The sequence below is a fragment of the Argentina anserina genome, chromosome 7 (assembly GCF_933775445.1).
Source record: "Argentina anserina chromosome 7, drPotAnse1.1, whole genome shotgun sequence".
Taxonomy (NCBI): Eukaryota; Viridiplantae; Streptophyta; class Magnoliopsida; order Rosales; family Rosaceae; genus Argentina; species Argentina anserina.
This window is the reverse complement of record NC_065878.1, coordinates 7,788,826-7,809,090: the sequence shown is the minus strand read 5'-3', so window position 1 is coordinate 7,809,090 and position 20,265 is coordinate 7,788,826. Positions and strand designations below refer to the sequence as shown.

The window sequence follows — 20,265 nt, the reverse complement described above, 5'->3', positions numbered from 1 at the left end:
CCATGCTCTTATTGGTGGTGTCGAGTCCTTCATAGAAGAATTGCACCAAGTCATCCAACGAAATACCATGGTGAGGGCACTTCCTTTGTAGTTCCTGAAATTCCTCCCAAGCCTCATAGAGTGAATCACCATCCTTTTGAGTGAAGTTCTGAATCTCCCTCCTAAGTCTTTTCGTGAGTTGAGCAGGGAAGAATTGCTTCAAGAACCTCCTAGTCATTTCGTCCCATGTAGTGATGATTCCTGCAGGCAAAGAATATAACCAACGTTTAGCATCATCCTTAAGGGTAAATGGGAACAAAAGCAACCTCAAGCCTTCTTGAGAAAGGTGATGAATCGATTGGAGCTTGCAAATGTCCAAGAACTCCCTAAGGTGAACATTAGGGTCTTCCATTGATGAACCAGAGTACTTAGGCAGCTGCCCAAGCAATTGAACAGGAATGGAGAAGTTAGCTTCATCAGGTGGAGTGAAAGCAATGCATGAAGGTGATTCCGGGGTGGTAGGAATGAATGCATTCTTTAGTGCCATTGGAGCACCCACAGGAATTATGTCACGGCCCGCAATTGTGTCTAAGTCTGACTTGAAGGCGAAGGGAAAGGAAAGATCCTCCTCTTCTTCTGATCTAGGTGAAGAGTTTAAGATTGAATTGCTTGGAGATGTTTCGAAATTCAAAGGTCTACTTATGAAAGAGTTGTTCAAATCTCTAAGTGCTTGAATTCGATCCTTGAGCTCTTGTGTCTTCTTAGAAAATTCGGACATGCATAGTACCTGTTTATATGAAAGGTAACGAGTTAGCCTTGAAGAATACATAATGGATACATAAAATTTGTGCCTTCCCTTAGTCATACACACGCACACTTAAGGGGAAGGACACGGCAACTACGTCAAGTTTACAAGTGTTAGTTCTTTACGTTTTCACAAGTTCATACAATTCACAAGTTCTTTTTGCTATCTCAATGATTGAATGATCGATTGATTCTAAGTTGTAAATCAAGGTGGACGTGCGGCCTAAGTATGGATGCCTAGACACAAGATCAAGTCTTTGTTTCAGAAGGCCTTTAGCTCAATCAGAGATAGTGAACATGGTAGGACTCATTTGTTGAACTACGGAGAGCGAACTCCCTATCGACTCCATCACCGAGATGTATGTCAGTCAGTAGTTCTCTGAGATCCAATTTTGGTCCCATGCACCAGAGTAATAAAAGAGCGTGCCCCTTACTCAGCTGGACTTAACCTCATGTGTTAGACAAATCTCCAAGTGTTAATAAAAGCCGCCCTCGACCTCATGCAAACTCGAGAGCTAGCATGAAGGGTTAAGGCTAATATTAACAAAAGGGACTTTACCTATTCCGTTCGATTTACAACCTACAACAATCATTCACTCAAGCACCAAAACAACAACCTAAGATACATTACTATATGTTATACGAAATAAGAATAAGAATATACAAATGTACAATATTCACAATGAATTCGTAGTAAAAGTTAGGGATCCATCTCTAATGGATCCCCGGCAACGGCGCCATTTGATGAATGCTCGATTACTCGACATCAATATTTAACCCTGCACACATCATAGTAGTATAAAGCAAGAGGGTATCGTTCACAAACCGGGGATCCAGCCAGGGCTTAGGATCACAATACTCACACGAATTCATAAAGGTTTTAAGGTTTGATATAGATTTTGGATTGAATCATAAAAACAGTAAATAAAACCTAAACTAATATATACATGTGCTCAACCAACCAACACATAAACAATCACCAAAACAAATCACATAGAGGGAATCGAAACAAGCTTCATGTCTTTCTTATAGCATCATGTCGAGACTATGCAATAAATCACCAAGGATGGATCATGCATTTAGGGTTCTAAGCAGTAACCTAAACACATAGACACTTAACACATTCAATCACAACCAAGCAGCCATAATCGAAATTCTAACATGTTCATCTTAATCCTGTAATCCCAAAGTCATGCACATTGAATTCATCAAGTATGTCACTTACTTAACCAACAACCATGCAATTCGAAAATCACTCTAGTAAGGTAGTCAAAAATAGACAAAGAACCTTCCACTCTTGTGCCCCGCTGACCCACTGCAAATATTCTAGCTTGGCCCACATGTAACTGCCTCTGCTGGTGCTCTTGTCCACCCTGCTGAGGTCGGGTGTAATCTTTAACTATATGTCCCGCCTGCCCACACCTGAAACATACGTGCTTCCTCCGCTTCGAGCAAGCTGAGGCATAGTGACCCATTTTGCCGCAAGCAAAACACTTCACTGATGACAACTGCCTGACAGGTGTAGCCCTAACAGATGGGGTTGCCACCCTAGCTGGAGTCTGGTGATAGGTCCTCAGCTTCTTCCAAGATTCACCTTTTTCCAAGATTCACCTTTATGTCATGTAGACCCACTACCTGAAGCGATTGCCTTTCCTTTTCCTCGAGCATCTCTAGACTCCACATCACATCCACGAGTCTTATTCACCAACTCTAAATTCAAGGCACTCTCATAAATCCACTCCTTTGTAGTGAGACAAAGTGTTGCTATGATGGTCTTGTACTCATGCCTAAGTCCCCGTAGGAACTTTTGAGCCAAGGAGATCTCATTCATCGGCCTAACAAACTGATACAACTGTGCAAAACGAGCCTCATACTCCTTGACGGTCATATCTCCCTGGACCAGAGCAAGGAACTCAAGCTCAAATTCATCCTTCCCCGTAGATGGAAAGTACTTCTCTCAAAAGAGTTTCCACAAAACCCTCCCAAGTCAGAGTGGACACATCCATAGTCCGCCGTGTACCCTTCCACCAATCCATAGCTTCATCCTTCAAGAAGAATGTGGCTATCATTCTCTTCTCAATCTCAGAGCACATCACCATCTCAAAGTAGGTCTCCATGCTCACAATCCAATGATCCGCCACCATATGATCCAGACCCCCATGAAATGATGGCCCTGACAGCCTAGTAATGTCAATGATTAGCTTAAACACACAACCCTCATCTCTAACGACAACCTCTGGGTCAACCTGCTCGACAGATGGTGCCTCCTCCTCATAAAGATTATTCACATTGCGGACTCGGCCTCCACCCCTAGCTCGGCCTCAGCCTCTCGCCTGGCCTCTAACCCTGCCTTCCCCTAAATTCATCACCTTGAAACATTTTTAAACACTTAGTCAATACATGTATAATCATGGACCCAAATAAAATAGATCTAAATATATTAACCAAGACATTTAAAAGGGAGATGAAATACTTTGAAGTATCATCACAACACTTCTACAAGGAGGACCAAACCTTAAGGTGAGGCTCCTAACACTCATGTATACCCAGTAACATATCAATACATAAGAGCATGTGATGGGGATCTGCTGCAGTGAGGCCATCGCACATGGATGATATTGATAAATCACCAAATACGCAACCTACGCTCTGATACCAACTGTCACAGCCCATACATTCAAAATGATAAAAATTTGAAATCGAAGCCATGAAAACTCTAAAATAATCTCAAATATATCGAAATCATCTTACAGCAACAGTGTATCGAAACTGAGTTCCAAGTACGACTCAGCCAACTTGAATAATACATTACCAATTTATATACACAAGTATCAAAACAAAATTGGAAAATGTAATACTCACTCGATCCTCACCAAAAACGAATGAGGGGATCCCTCAGAAAATCCTTCGTGTAAGCTCTACGAGCCTATTAATCCCCACATGCAGAACTATCCCCTACACCATCGATTTGGTGCATCAGGATTGTAAACACAAACCCGGTAAGCTTTTCAGCCCGTATGAGTAAAACAACATTTAACCGTACAACACAAAACAAAATAAATGTAGCAAATAACATTTTTAAAACATGTGTACTGATGAGATCTGAGCAGCCCATCTGGTTACCCCTCATGCCGTACAACGACAAACAGACTAGAGCTCTAACTGATCGTAACCAACACCTGGCCAAAGGCTTGGTTCCCGATTTAAATACCATCACCAAGTCTGAAGACCAGAAAACTTTTTAACAAGATTCAATGTTAAAATCACGTACAATATAAGAATCCACACATGTTTATGTACTAAACCCAAGCGACTCTTACACAACAACATATAACAAGTCACACCGATAATCCATTATACTGGAAGGTACATTTTCTTCCCTTCCAACCCCATCCGCCACAAAAATCCTCAAGTTTACCGGAAGGTACATTTTCTTCCATTCCGGTTTCATCTGCCACAATTAATTGAAAACAATAAAAATTGCATAATTTAAATAAAAACCATAACGTATATAATATAACAAACCATATATATGTATTGTATTTACCATTTTAGTACACATAACTCACTATATTATATTGACGTCACAGTTCACTCAATTTAGAGAAATCATATTATTAACTTAAATGCATCTAAACACAAATGCAAGTCGCCGCTAAGGGTAGACTTGTCATAGTGAGATTTACTCACCTTATATCTTGCGTTCAATTTCTACAGCACTAATGAGATTCCCTCACACATTTTTTCGGTCACCTAGTGGCATACCAACGTGCTTAGAAAATGACCCGCATAACAACAGGTGAATATTAATTACAGTTAAAATCATTGTTCACATGCTGCCATCAGACAACCGCGCATGGGGCCCACCTACTTCCCATTACCACCAAAATCAACGTTGCTCAAAACCTCACAAGTCCAACACGAAACTTATAAATCACAATGAGATAGAGGTTTTCCATACCTGCGCCCAAACCTAGAACCGCCGGGAAGTCGTCGAAAACACCCAAGATGCCAACGGTGGGTAAAATTGTGGGACACAAAATGGTAAGTCGATTCGAGCTTCAAATCACCTGAAATTGAGACCAGAGGTGGGAAAACAACGAAAAGAATGTGGTCTCGAGCTCCCAAGTCGCCGAAGACGAAGGCAAACCGATCGATGGTAGTGACTTCTAAGCTTGCTGCTCTGCGCTTGGTGGTTTGCTTATTGTGGGCCGTGTCTCGATTGAGTGAGAATGGAGAGGCGGAGAGAATGGGACCGGTGGCACTCCGATCGGCGGTCGGAGGGTAGAGTTCCGGGCCAGAGATGATTTCTGGCAAAAAGGGGGTCGGGGGTCACGCGGCCTCGTCTGGTTTCTTTTTTTATTTATGAATTTAGGGTTTCCAAAAATCCTTTTATACCCTTCCAAAATCAGAAACCAAACTTCCGTTGTTAACAACTTTCACATACAACATCTGATTAAGGTGTGTCACGTGTCTACGGAATCATATCAACGAGCTCTACGACTTTCATGAATGATGTTTTCAGAGATGAGCAACGGATTAAAAGTCAACTTTTGAGCCACTAGAAACAAAACGTTTTTCAACCTTTAATTTCCGAAATCACTTTCATTTCGTAATGGCAACAACGAGAATGTGAATTTACTCAAATTACAAAACATAATAATTTACGAGACATTACAAGAAATGAAACTCGAAAAATTCGGGATATTACAGCATTCATCTCACTCCACTTCATCTTCTTTTTCCTTCATGTTTCACTGCAACGCTGACGGTTTAGAAGCTTCCTTTTTTGAGTTTCTCAACTCTTGCCTAACCTTACCATAATACTGGTGTTTCTTTTCTCAATGTGTGTTGTTTATATTACTTTGTATGATGTTGTTTCTAACATTTGAGGTAGCACTTAATTATAATTGTATAGCTACTACATAGGTGTTGCTTTAATTTTGCAGGTATGAAAAATTTGTGATGAGCCCCTAGGTGCAATGCATACATGGTCCACGTAATTAGTCATTAGTTATATACTCAGATGTAAACCATACCTCTATATAAAGAGGCTAATGAGAATGAAAGAGTAGACTTTTCCCCTCCTCCCAACTCTTTTCTACTCTTCTCTCTTCTTCTTTCTTCACTTGACGACATATGTGATGTAACTAATAATACGATTTAGAAGAGTTAAACTGAACTTGACCATAGTGTTTCAACCTTTTTTTCCCCTTTCTCGCTTGACTAATGAAGAGGATTAGTGACTTTTAGGACACGAAATAGCTCAAGCGTCAAGCCAAGTCCTCTGAGGACAGGAAATAGCTCAAACAAACTGTAATGCGCTGTAGGAAGACTCATAACAAACCATAGTGCGCCGACCCATTTGTGTATGTATATATGGAGTGATTTTAATGAATATCAACTGGTTGATTAGACACATTGTTTGACTGTGGTAAATTGATAGCTCAAGAGTACTAAACTGGTTGATTAGACACACTGGTTGATTAAGATTTGAAACAAAGGATCAATATGACCAAGAGTCGTCTGAAGGATGTTAATAGGGCTTCATAATATACGGAGAAACCCAAATCGGGAACTTTCAGTTCCATGGCGGCGTTGCTCTTCCAAGGGCAGCGATCGTGCTTGTTTTATGGCGGCGTCGCAGAGACTTCTCGGTGGCGATCATGGAAGCGGTGGAAAGGTTGGTTTTGGCGGCAAGAGACCCTGGTCAGGAGGTCTCTCCGTCCGTGTTTTTTTTCGGGATATGGCGACTGCACGAGGGGCGCTAATCGTGCGTGATCGGGCTGTTGCAGATCAGATTGCTTTGAAGGCTCGGATCTGCGATGACGGAGATCTAATACCGGCTATCTGTGTTCAGACTAAGGTGTTGTTCAGGCTCCAGTTGCGGCTGTCTCATACTGTAGCGGCTGAGGGTGCTTTGTTGCTGATGGCGGAGGCGTGGTCTCGAGGCTGCGTTGCGAGGACCAAGTCACTCCGGATCTTGCGGCTAGGGCAGGGAAGATGGGCCTCGCTGGGCCGGGTTTGGGTCTAAGTGGGGTTGGGCGGACTATTCACGGCCTAGGTTTGGATGCTTTTGTTGATGATGGCCCTTTTATAGGCAATGACATACCATATCTGTTTTGTTTTATGTCTATTCTATACTATTTAGTTGTAATTAGGCATTCTTGCATAGTTCCATGCTAGATTAGTTGTATAATAGACTGAATAAGTTGAGCTTCATGTTAAATGAGTAATCTGAGGGTCCCTCATAACTTCTTGTCTATGTGTAGATGGTAGTATAGGGGTATGTAATGACTATTCTAGCCTTGAATTTATTTTTATAAGAGCCAAGTGGTTTCTTCAAAAAGGACCAATCTGACTTATCATTGGCATGATAAAATTGATAGCTCAAGAGTAAATGGCTAAGATATGAACCTAAGGATCATTCTGACTTCACATCATTGGCAACTATTTGGCATGATTTAAAGTCTTCACTGATAATGCATATTGCATAATGCATATCAGATTAACTTCAAAGCTACCAAGCTAGATAAGGCGCAAATTAGAAAAGCAAAATATAACCATACGCAACGGTCATAAAGCAAGCATCTCAAATCATTGTTCTGAACTTCTCACAGATGATTAATCTTTGTTACAAGGTTAGAACCATCATCTACTGAGATTAAGCTATTCCTTACAAAGTATCATAACGACTTACTACAAAAAGAGAAGTAGATGACAAATCTGCTATGGATAATCTGGGAACTCAGAAACGGGCATATACTTATAGTTCTGGCAGTTCTCCATCCAGTGACCGAAATCAAAACAAAAACCGCACCTCCTGAGAACAGGGCGTGCTCCCTCAGAACAGCATGCAGATCCTACCTTCCCACAACCCTTGCATTCCAAGTCGTACCAATGTCCAACTGTTTCGCCTGCCGGAACACTATCATCAAGTATCCATGGGCATTCCATATTCATGTGGTCTTGGTAACAAACGGAACAACCGTCTCGTTCTTCTTCACTATTCTCTTCTTCTTCAGCATTTAGTAAGCAAACATAGTCGCCCTTACTGTTATATGGCTCTCCAGCAGCAGTTGTTGTCACCCGCGTAATTCTCTTAAAAAATATTCGTCTGCAAGGTGTAGAGAACATAACGAACATTAATAATCAAACTGGGAAACAAGTTAACGAATTATGATCAACTGGAAAGATGAAAGGCACATTTGGAAAATAAAAGCACTTGATGAATGTTATGTACAATCAGCATAAACAAAATTAAATGAATTGTGTATATGGATAAGCAAGTAGTTAATCATTTGGCGCAAAAATTGATCAAAGATACACGAATAGGTAGATGTTTTGCTTCTGTAATAACCCGAATTTTTTAGAAACTAAATGTCGAGTATTTTCAAAGTGTTAAACTTGTGAAATTAATTCAAGACGACAATTGGAGGTTTGCGACATTTCGAAACGAAAACGGAAACGTTCTCGGATCGTTTAATTAGAAACGTAACGTTACCGCAACGTATAGATCGACTTTTATTCCGTCGCTCGGTTGCGAAAACTTCCTTCACGAAAGTCGTAGAGCTCATCGATACGAATTCGTGGACATGTCATGCGTTCGAATCGGACGTCGGACGCGAAAGTTATTAACGTCGGAAGTTCGTTTCCGATTTTGGAAATAGTATAAAAGGAAGGAGATGAGATTAAAAATCAGAAAATCAGATTTTTTCTAAAAATCAGCTCGGGTACTGTTCACCCGACCCAAAAACCTTCTCCGGCCAATTTCTCCACCATCCGACGTCGCCTCGTGTCGTGCCACCTATCAAACTGACGGGCTCGACGAGCTCCATCTTTTGGGCTACGCCTTGCACTCCGGCGACAACCACACACGGTGTAGCAACCGCCGGAAGTTACTGCTGTGGCGGCGCCGCCTCCTCCGGCCACCATGGCTCGAGATTCTTGGGGGGTTTTGCTTGTCTCAGTCCCAGCAACATTCCCACTAAAGGAATCGAGCCAAATCGAAGTGTAAGTACCCGAATCAAAATTTCAATTTCTAGGGTTTGTGAATAGTTCCGATTTTATGTTCTTCGTTGTTTAGACTATTTAGGCTCGGATTTAGACCTTGGTCTCAACTAGGAAGTTGTTGGAAATGTTGTTTAGGTTGTGGTGGTGAAATTTGGTGATGATTGGTGGCTGCCGGTGAACAGTAACTCCGAATGAATAGTGCTCTGTAACAGTAAATGTGAATAGTGATATGTACCAGTAACTGTGAATAGTGATCTGTAACAGTAAATGTGAACAGTGGCGTGGTAAAACAGTACTATGAACAGTGTTTCGGTAAAACAGTAATTGTGAACAGCGGTTTAGTAAAAACAGTGAATAGTAAACATGAACAGTGTTCCGTGAACAATGTTTTATGAACAACATTTAGCTGTGCTGAACTCATCACCTGATATTTTAAGTATCATTTTCTAAGCATTTATCGTGCTATTAGGTGACTGACGAAACGAGTGAGGAAATTACTTTCAGGGTCGTGGAAGTTGCACGCAGGAAAGAAGGTGAGTAAAATCTCACATATTTACGAATCTACCCTTGCGGAGATTCAAGATTTTATAAGAGTTTTTAATATTGAATTACGACATGTATACGATATAGTGGATTATATATATATATATATATTGTATAAATGGTAATAACTACATATATATATAGTTTGCTATATTATATACTGTTATAAATTCATTGGGATTTGTCATTTCGATGACGAGAATTAAATATTGAGCATGTGATTTAATTTGTACAATATGAGGTGTGATTATTGTACGTGGTTTTAACATGGTGTTTGTTAAAACGTTTTGTCTTCGGACGAGTTTTGTTTTCGAATGAGTTTTGTCTTCGGACGTGTTTATGAAATATGACATGTATATGATATAATGGATTATATATATATTGTATAAATAGTAAATATGTATATATATATATAGTTTGCTATATAATATACTGTTATGATTTTATCGTGTTTTATGTCATTTTGATGACGAGATTTATATATCGAGCATGTGATTTTGATTTGTACAATATGATGTGAGATTATTGTCGTGATTTTAACATGGAGATTGTTAAAATGTTGATTTGTCTTCGGACTTGATTTTTGGTACAATATGATGTGAGATTATTGTACGTGATTTTAACATTGAGATTGTTAAAATGTTGATTTGTCTTCGGACGTGATTTGGTACAATATGATGTGAGATTGTTAAAATGTTGATTTGTCTTCGGACGTGATTTGGTACAATATGATGTGAGATTATTGTACGTGTTTGGCAAGTCGGAACCTAGCCTTTGGCCGGGCGAAAGTTACGATACAGTTAGAGCTCTAGTCTGTCTGCCGTAGTACTGCATGTGAGGTAACGGGTGGTTATCTGCTCATGGGTACTCAGATTGTTTTGGATGTTAGGTAGCGGGTGGCTATCCAATATCGGCGGTGTATTACGAGAGGGGTAACAGATGTGTACCAGCGTTCTTAGTACCCGTATTATAAATGCATTTCGGTAACCAGAATGGTTACTTAATTTCTCATGAGCGCTTCTTTTCATATTTCTTTGGAACAACCAGATGGGCCGTCCATTGACTCATGAGTGCATTTATATTTGTTTGATTTCTGGATTTTCGTATATATTGATATGCGAGTTATATATTTTCATTTTACTCATACGAGCTGTAAAGCTTACCGGGTTTGTGTTTACAATCCCGGTGCACCAATTCGATGGTGTAGTGGATAACTCCGCAGGTGTGGATTAGCGGGAATTGACGGACCGCTCAGAGGACTTGAAGTTATTTATCTCCAGCTTGTGTGAGGATTTTGTGTGACTATCTTGTGAGTTTGTTGTAAGGATTACGCAATTCCATTTGTTATAATATTGAATTATAATTTGAGTTGTAATAATCGGTTTAACTGAGTTGTATTTTGAACTCATAGATGATTCGCTGTGGCATTTTAAATGATTTCGATTCGTTGAAATTGTTTGGTGTTTAACGACTTTGAAATTTTGAGTTTTTAAGCTCGAAATGTTGGGTCGTTACTGCTTCACACACTCACATGTTTTCTATATCCAGAGCTTGAATCAAGCTCAAAGATAGATATGCCAAGACAAAACAAGCAATATTGGATATGATAGGTGGATTGGAGAGATATCTACATTGATGGACGAGTGATTGGTCAGAGCTATATTACAGTCACAGACATTCCCACGATCTAAGAGCCTTAATTCTCTAATTTTTCTTTCCTGGTATAGTCTGGTGCTTGTTGTTGTGAAGAGGGAGCAAGAAGACAGCATTAAAGTGAAATAATAATTATTATTAAGGAGTATGACAGGTACATGAAGTCATTTGATTAAATTGAAGGAATATCAAACCCCTCTAAACAATTAACGATCGCGATAAAAGAAAAAAAGGAACTGTTAACCACCTAGCTACTATTTGTTAAAGAACTATAGTTGGATCTGATTGAGATGAGACCAAGCTATTCTTTTTATGGTCAAGGAGAACAGGCTGAAGATAACTTAGAGTTGTTAGTGGGTTAAGAACATACTTGGAAGGAAAAGAATGTAGGCTAATTTGTTCTATCCTTTTCTTTTCTGTTGAACTGGGAGGCTAATTTGTTTTAGTAAAGCATAAAAGAAAATAAACAAAGTGTACAAATAACATCTATCTAAAAAACAATAAGCACTTTTCAAAGAAACAAATCTGTTCTCAGACGGAGAGGATCTTCGTCAGAAATTCTAAAACAACAATCAAAAGCTTACCATCAGCCCTTTTCTTAGCTTCTTCTTCAGAGAGATGGTGGCCAATCGATGATTCAGCTACTTTCATTGTCTCCTCAGTGGGGAAGCTGGACAATGGAATCAGTACAACTGTACAAGTCAAATTTACTGTTTTCATTTTTTTTTTCTTTGGTAAAACATATATAGATAAGGAAGCCAGATAAAGCAGCACCGATGTAGTTCACTATCATCTCCAATGTTAAAAAATAATGAATAACCGACACTTTACTGATCAATCCAGGCATAATGTGTAATTACTAAACATATATTACAATTAAGAAGCTCATCAGATAGAACTAGAAGTGATTTGTGTTTATCCCAAAAGCTTTTTGAGAGGTCTACGTTTCAGTTTTGAACTTGTGCCATATGTACGTATCCCAAACATTGAAATTAAACTGCAATTTACTCGAAAACAAGTAAACTAAAATCAGACCCAGTTATAACAATAAGGCAAAGAAAAGTTTAGCCTGCATGGGCAAAATCTGAGAACCATCGATTGACTCCTTTAGGTAATCCCAACAAAAAGAAAACCCAAATTCAACAAATTGGATACGTACATACTCTTATGAAGAAGAACGATAGGCACTAACTAAATGGTATCAAAATTGGTACCTCCTGCCATGCCCCTGAAGGCCATCTTGTGGATAAAAGAATTTCTTCTTCTTCTTCTTGCCGACCCCGATCTTGTGGTCTTTGAGTCCAGATCCCAAATAGAGCGGACAAATCCCCGCATCACCTGTTGAATCCACACGCAGCAATGATCGGAAACCATTACGAATTTAGGGTGGATCGAATTTTCTTTTGAATTCCCAGGACCAATAATATACGATGGAGATACCTGGGTTTCCGGTCGCATCATCAGACGGTTTGGCTTTCGCCTTCTCCTTTTCCTTGTAGTCGATACTAAGAGCGCGAGGAGTAGAGTCCATGGTTGGAAACTAGAAGGCTGTGTTTGTTTACAAGGATATAAGGCCCGGATAGGATTTAAGTTTGTCAATCTGACATTATGTGATGTTTGGAGGCCGGATATAGTTGCGTCAGAAAAATTAAATCTTATTTGACTAAGATTTTTAATCCTATTGAAAATGTGTCATTTGTTTCAGGATGAAATAATTGTGTATTATTGAATGATATGGGGGCCTATATATAGGCATTACAAAACCACAATCCCGTAGGATTCGGAGTCCTAATCTATTACGGAGATGCTAATCTATCTCCTAACAGGAAACCTATTAGGCTAAGACACATACAAGGGTAGAATAGTAATTCTCCCGGAACACTCCCCCTTGTGTCGCATACCTAGGTTGCATGGTGCACACATCGTTGCCTCGGTAAAAACCTTGTCAAGCAAAATAAAAACCTCTTGGGTAAAAACAAAAGCTTGATCGAAGGGAAAAAGAGCACAACGCACCGTCTACATTTGATAGCATCATGTGAGCTAGACTCCCCCTGAAGTCTACGAAACAACCCCCCTGATTAGTGCCATAATCATGGAGTACAAAAAACAACGTACACAACGTTCATTACATGCTTCTCAAACGTAGTCTTGGGCTAATGATTAACCATTAATCTAGCCACACATCCTTAGATCATCCATGCTATACTTAGCCAAACTTAGATCTTAGGAAACAAGATTGCATAACAACTCAAAACAAGAGTTTGCAATGAAAATCAGATTCTCGGGTAGAATGACATTCACTCACTTAAACGGCCATAACTTCTTCGTCAAAATAGGTATCAGTGAACCGTAAAATGTTCTGAAAAGTAGACACCCGTGGCTTTCCAGTGACATAAGGTTCACAACCTCATCCGATCGGAGCAGTTCACAATGCTCTGTCGAAGTTGACTGACTTGCAAATTTCCGGACAGGACTGTCCTACTTTGCTAAAACGGCCATAACTCACTCAATATGATAGCTATGAACGAAAGGTTGATGTCCCTTGAAAGTAGACACATAGACCTTTCCAACGGTACTAATTTTACCATATTTCATCGAGCGAGCTGTCCTGTAGGTCTCGTTGAAGTTGACTTACGAAACTGGACAGATTCTGATTTGTCACATTCAATGTGTCTTTCGCAAAAAGAATGGGGGAATGGACCAATGAAGGACTGATTTTGGTCCAAGACGGAATCGTACGCATCCTCTACGCTACCAGTGTCGACTGCTACACCAAGGCGTACGTTGATGTTGCTGGAGCTGCTGGCGGCGTTGGTGTGGATAGGATTTGTGTTGGTTCACTAAGTGTAGAACTAAACCCATGTCAAAGAAGCAATGCAAGTCCAATGACAATGCATAGGTGCATAGTTAATCACGTCATAATGAAAGCAATAGTGTCCCAACAACACTAACATGTATGAATGTATAGCTCATTGAATCTCTTCATCATCTATACTTAGACGGAATAGAGAATCAAGAATTAGCTTCATATGAACACATATGGGTATGAGTTCTTGCAACCGATTGTACTACGTTCTCTCGAACGTCGCAATCTGATTACATAAGCTCTCAGTGGTCTAGAGGCATTTAAAGTCCCTCAGGCACTCTCATATATGCGTCAAGATCCCTTTACAGATATTCTATGACCACTATCATATGCTGCAAATCAGTTTTCATGGACACTACTACTGATCAAGTAGCGGAAAGCAATTATGTCCATAACGAGAGAATATAACTCATCGTACTCAATACTAGGATAATGAGACAATCTTTGCGCCATAAGTCCTGCATATATTGCATGACTTCATCTTTCTCATTATACTTACGAACAACGACCAACATAACAAGTCTAGTTCAGCCTGTATTGATTCTTTCCACTTCGGTCAAGTTGCTCATCGTTGATGCTTTACAATGGAATAAGAGCATAAGCGAATACATCATCAATCATGGGAGATCAATCCATTAAACACGCGCGCGCTGTATACGATCAATTTGTGAGATTTCTATTCTTCTCTAACATCAACAAAAGGAGTCTGTAGCGTCCCACAGAAACTTAGTTGATACACATGTTTAGAGAATATCTCTTGATGATGGGCGAAATACTTGTGCCTACGCACTTCGCTTCTTTCTGGTTTTGATACCAGAGAATAATGGTCTCCCCCTCATCTAGGCAGGAGCCAAGACCGAAGCTATGACCCTTACTAGTCCATCTTTGCGTTTGCCGCCCTTGTTTTGTGGTACAATACCACGGGCGCCGACAACACCACAGCGTACGATGGTGCCATCGCCGGCTTCCTTCCCACTGTCAGGGATGGTGCCAACGGTGCTAGGACCAGGTCATATGAAATTCTCTCATATTCTGAGAGTCCCAACCTTACCGGCACATCACAGCATTTATGTGCGATCTCGTCACTTTCGCAATATCGGTAAAGTCATTGAGCATCGAATTTTTGACTTTCTGGAGGTCGATAATGCGTTGCACATTTACTCACTTTGAGTAGTGCGGGATCTTAATGAGACATAGTGCCACACCACGTCAAATCCTGGCGTTAAAACCAGAATGGGAGCATTCCATATCTCCCCCTAACGACGGGAAGTATGTCTCATCAAAGTGACCGTCTGCTAATATCGCAGGATAGAGATCAACGGTTGTAGATTGGAAAATAGCGGACAAGTGTTGGTGATTCATAAATCATAACCAACCAGAATACTTAATCGTTTCAAGTAGACCCATTGAGATAACTACAATAGAGGCACCATAAACAACTTTAACCAAATAGGCGTTAGTGAAAAGAATGTTGGGACCGTATCCAGTGACCATCTGGTACGCACTAAACTCTTGGCAAGTTGTGGGTCTGAAACGAATAAGTGTCGCTGCATGCAACATCATTACATATCCCCATGCAAAAATCGGCAGGTTAGTACCCATAACCAAGTCCGAGCTCTACGAGATCGTGCAGTGAATGAACATGAGGAATAATATGTTCAACGACGATCCCAGTAGACATGCAAAACGAAATCATCAAAGTCGTGGGGGTGAACTTTCCAACGGTATCCATTCAAATAGATTTGAGAGGATAGGAAGGGTGGTGAGCCCTTAGGATGATGATCATAGCTAAAAACTTTAGCGAATGCAGCGTTTCTTGTGGAAAGCAAAGCGACGTGTGACCAACGCGTCGATGCTCTTAACCTATACCATAAAAATACCGAAAAATATCCGTATTCGGTTGGATAGGGTCCACTAATGTCACCTTAAATACTTTGTAAGAATGGAATGTTCTCGGTTGGAGCCTTAGCAAATAAGGACTTCCTTGAAATCTAGCAAAAGAATAAGCTTTGCAAAATGAGCGATTGGCATCAGAGATTGTCATGGAGGCATTAGAAGACACGGGAGGCATCACAAGCTCCTGTGAAGGAGGGGATGCCGCCACCGACGGCCTTAATGCCATGGAGCCGCCGAAATAGGCAGGCTCGGCCTCACCGTGCATGGCACGGATAGGCTCGGCTTCACCGTGTGGAGCATGGGTGAGGTGGTCCTCCAATCACTTCGCGAACATGAAAAATAGATGATAATGTGAATTTCAAAGAACTCGAATCATCATATCTTGTTCAAAATGACCAAAAAACGATCATGTTAAAACCGAGAAGACAGTAAAACCGAACCCATGATTCAAAGAATCTTGAGTTACATAAAGCTACTGCTGCAGGCAAGCAAAATGATGTCTGCAGGCTAACAAAGCTACTGTCGAAGCTTGAAAAATATACTGTCAATGAAATCTGACAGATTTATTCCTCTCCATTCTTAACACAAATATCAAGATGAAAATCCATCATTGGCATGAATGGCCTTTAAAACTTAGCAAGGCACGAAGATATACAACACAATCTCCGCACGAGATCCGTAAAACAACTACCTGCGCCGTAGGACAGTGTGGGTGGTTACGCAATTAGCAAGACACTCGATTTCACGGCGGGACATTCTCAAAATGAAGATTAAGAGAGTCAACAACGCGGTGAACTTCTCTACACAATACGCCGTAGGATATTGTAAGAGATGGGATTGAAACAAATGGCAATCCCATCGAATGTATCACATGGCAATAGAACTACATTCTTCAACTCAAGAGTTGGAAAAACATGGTATTAGAGCAGTTGAATACCAAACAATTACGGTGGAAAACCTTCCATTTGGTGCGGGTGGTCACCAATAATAATAAAATCATTTGAGCTATGAAACGACTTGGAGAAAACCGGAAAATTAACCGGAAAACCATGTCAAATTAACTCAAAACCGGGTGAAATTTGGACTGGGAAAACGTGACAGCAAGAACTGCTGAAATATGCGGAAAACATGACGAGAAACGACGGAAAAAAAACGTCGGAAAAACTCGTCGAAAGCCGGCGGCACCGATTGCCGGAAATCCGGCCGGCAGTGGCCGGACCTGGCCGGTATGGAGGCCATAACTTCAGGTCCGACAGGGAACGCCGTCCGGAACCGGATGGCGGTGCCGGAAATGCCGGAATATGGCCGGAAGGCGGCGAATACGCCGGTAAAACGTCAAAAAACGTTCCGGAAACGCCGGAAGAGTAACCGGGAAAAACGACGTCAATTTTGACGTTCCGAGTTCCGTTTTCCAAATTTCAAAGTCCAAAATCACAATGTAGTGCTATTGGGGTCCCATGTAACCTAAAAGCGGCCAATTTAAAAACCACGTGAGTTGCAAACGTTGATCATACATGCTAAGCCAAGGCAAATAAAATTCTCACGAGTCCAAGAAAGACGAGAAATTTTATAGAATATGCCAATATTTAATACAACACAACCAGACTTCCAATTCCAATAGACGACTTAAGCTAAAGTCGAACAAGAAACATGGCAATGCCAACGTCATACTTGAAAAATAGTAAGCAGAAAACATAGTCAAAATAGATTGACTAATCAAAAGTCCGTAGCAACAAAATCTTGCATATCGGATCGGGCGGAGCCTTAGCCTGAGGCTAAAAAATGTTTGCTCACTTGAGAATGGAAGAATGTTACTTTTCCATCTCCAAAATTCCCTCAAGAAATAGATACAGGTGCCAAAAATGGCATGCGTTTCTTGGATGTGGAGTATGCATCAAGGTCAACTCTGATAATACAACGTCATAGACGTTCATTAAATCACTTTAAGTGTATCCCATAGAATTCTTTATTTTTGGGATCTTTTGTCAGCAAATAGTGCTGCATCATAGTAATGAATCAACTCAAATAAATGAGTACGTAGACCTTGGGATTATCGTTTATAGACATGAGTTTAAGAAAACTCAAACATTCAAATAACAGTCGCGATGGCGACGCATCCATAAGAAACGAGGGTTGTATAGGTTTCGAATAATCGAAATATTCAAGTATGTAACCGGAATTAGAAGGGTTGTGATGTATATGGTCACAAAATAATCAATGCATATCGGCGATTCTCATGATCGCACCCAAAACAGCGGTGCACTCAGGCGACCACACGAAATCGATATCTTCCTTTTTAAATAATAACGTGACTCCCCCAGGACCGTCACACGAAAAACGTCGACCAAGAGGAGAATCATATCCCTCTTTGGTCTCATCGGCATTATAAGAAAGGCCGGAAAAGAAGACATGAAAAAGGCTAATAGCGCCCGATAATTTATATATATATCTTCAAAAGCAGCAACTTTAAGAAAAACATACTTGTTGGTCTGCCAAATAGACCGCATATAAGTAAATTGCTCTGCAAATCGATCGTCATGCATGAAGTTGCTTGTTGAATTCCTTTTTGATCTTCGTCCGATGACATAAAATCTTGAGAGGGTACGATCAAAATCGTATGTAGATGACAAAAGTATCATCTATCTCGGCATGAATGTCATCACCATAGTACGACGAATGATCACTTTTCCTATGCAAGCACGTGAAACATAGTTAGAAAACGAAAACGTGCAAATAAACGATTTAATAAGCAATAGGAAAATAAAAAGGAAAAAAGAGAAATAGTTTAAAGGCCCAAAAGGGTAGAGAAGACGGGAGTAGCTTCTCTTGAGCGAAGAGTTTGCTTGTGCAGTTCGCGTTCATTGCGTATATATGCGGGAGGAGCAATTTTGAATCCTCTGATGCGGGGTTTTTCGGGGCAAAAAGATGTTTTTGCGGAGCGAATGCGGAGGATACCCTGCGGGGCTGCGGAGGCTGCGTGCAGGGGCAACAGGGGGGTCGCAGGGGCAGCAGGGCAGAATCTGCGTGCGAGGCTGGCTGCGTGCGGGGCTGCGATGCGGGGGCAGCATGGGTGCGTGCAGGGCTGCGTGCGGGGCAGCGTGCGTGCGTGGCTGCGTTGCGGGGGCTGCAGGGCAGGGCTGCGGGGGCAGCGTGCAGGGGCTGCGCGCGGGGTTGCGGGGGCAGCGTGCAGGGGCTGCGCGCGGGGCTGCGGTGGCAGCATGCAGGGGCTGCGGTGGCAGCGTGCAGGGGCTGCGCGCGGGGCTGCGGGGGCAGCGTGCAGGTGCTGCGATGGAGAAGAGAAAAAGTTTCTAGGGCTCTAAAAGTTCAGGGTTTTAGAGCAACGTGCTGATAACGTGTTTCAGGATGAAATAATTGTGTATTATTGAATGATATGGGGGCCTATATATAGGCATTACAAAACCACAATCCCGTAGGATTTGGAGTCCTAATCTATTACGGAGATGATAATCTATTTCTTAACAGGAAACCTATTAGGCTAAGACACATACAAGGGTAAAATAGTAATTCTCCGGGAACATCATTAAAATAAATCTGGTTTCATTTATTATTGCGTACGGCTTCTTTCTTCGTTTTACAAAGATCTCCTCTCCTGCGACTCATCTCTTCTCTCTTCAATAGGAGCATTGATATATTTTCCGGCCATCTACGGGTTCTTCCCCGTCGCCGATTTCATTCAGCTGTTATAAGGTGACGTTTACTTCATAGATAGCTATGATTTGTTTTTCTCAATCTGCTATTTTCTTTGGGGAATTCATCTTCAGTCCTATGTAATGACTCTCTCTAATTTTACGGGTTTTCTTCCCTTATATCTTGTTTTAAGAATTTAATTCATGGGTAGTATAATCTTGGATTGAATAAGATCTGTTTCAATGGTTATAGATCTACGTCCATGACATCAAGTTCTCGTATTCGTTTATCTTCTGGTAAGCTATCTTGCTAGTCTGTAATGATTATGAGGTACCCTTTATATGATTCATTTAATCGATTGTTTTCATGCATATATTGAGCTACCATTTATCTCAATTGTTGATATTGTTGAAAAGCATCCAATATGGTCTGTTATTAAATCATGTCAGTATATAATCTTCACACATTTTGTGGTTATGTGGTGAGGGAATTGATATTATTTTGGTTAATTAATATAGATTGATGTTTCTTTCAACAGTCCTAGGATATTAATCTTTGTAAAGTAAAGTGCAAATTTCTTGGGGAAATATGTAAGTACAATATCACCTATTAGTATGTGCATGAGGCTTTAACATTTTGTGTCCTTTTTTGGTTTGTATCTTGTTGAGATCAAGTTGATATCTATGTCCAATGAATAAGTAGGAAAAATAGTAAAACTAGTATGATGCATTTGCTGCAAATCATATTCGGCATGATGTTAATGGCATAAGCTATGGGCACCATATATTGCCACCAGCTCAAGTATGGAATTGTATTTTATGTTAGAGCTTTGCTTTTCTAAGATTGGTCTAGGCATTTGTTGG

At 40.7% G+C, this 20,265-nt stretch overlaps 1 protein-coding gene, 1 long non-coding RNA gene and 1 other non-coding gene across 5 annotated transcripts in view; 2 read left to right on the top strand and 1 right to left on the bottom strand.

Annotated features, from left to right (window-relative positions):
- The window catches only part of LOC126802949 (uncharacterized), a 358,993-nt gene extending 346,422 nt beyond the window's left edge, over positions 1 to 12,571 (bottom strand). The window contains exons 1-4 of one of the 3 annotated variants that reach the window (XR_007673031.1): positions 12,433 to 12,571; positions 12,207 to 12,330; positions 11,577 to 11,662; positions 7,604 to 7,900 (exon numbers count right to left, since the gene is read on the bottom strand). Coding sequence is in view for 1 of the 3 variants with exons in the window: in XM_050530673.1 (XP_050386630.1) it covers positions 7,869 to 7,900; positions 11,577 to 11,662; positions 12,207 to 12,330; positions 12,433 to 12,523 (333 nt within the window). In the remaining 2 variants the exon portion in view is untranslated. Of the gene's footprint in view, positions 1 to 7,327; positions 7,901 to 11,576; positions 11,663 to 12,151; positions 12,331 to 12,432 lie in introns of those variants that run through there. The other 2 variants (XM_050530673.1, XR_007673032.1) reach the window with 2 other exon arrangements.
- LOC126804275 (small nucleolar RNA R71) lies at positions 63 to 169 on the top strand. The gene has a single exon (XR_007673229.1). It is a non-coding gene; the product is annotated as a small nucleolar RNA R71 (small nucleolar RNA).
- Positions 8,518 to 10,709, top strand: LOC126802954 (uncharacterized). The gene is made up of 3 exons (XR_007673034.1): positions 8,518 to 8,796; positions 9,266 to 9,329; positions 10,547 to 10,709. It is a non-coding gene; the product is annotated as an uncharacterized LOC126802954 (long non-coding RNA).
- Positions 12,572 to 20,265: the final 7,694 nt, after the last annotated feature.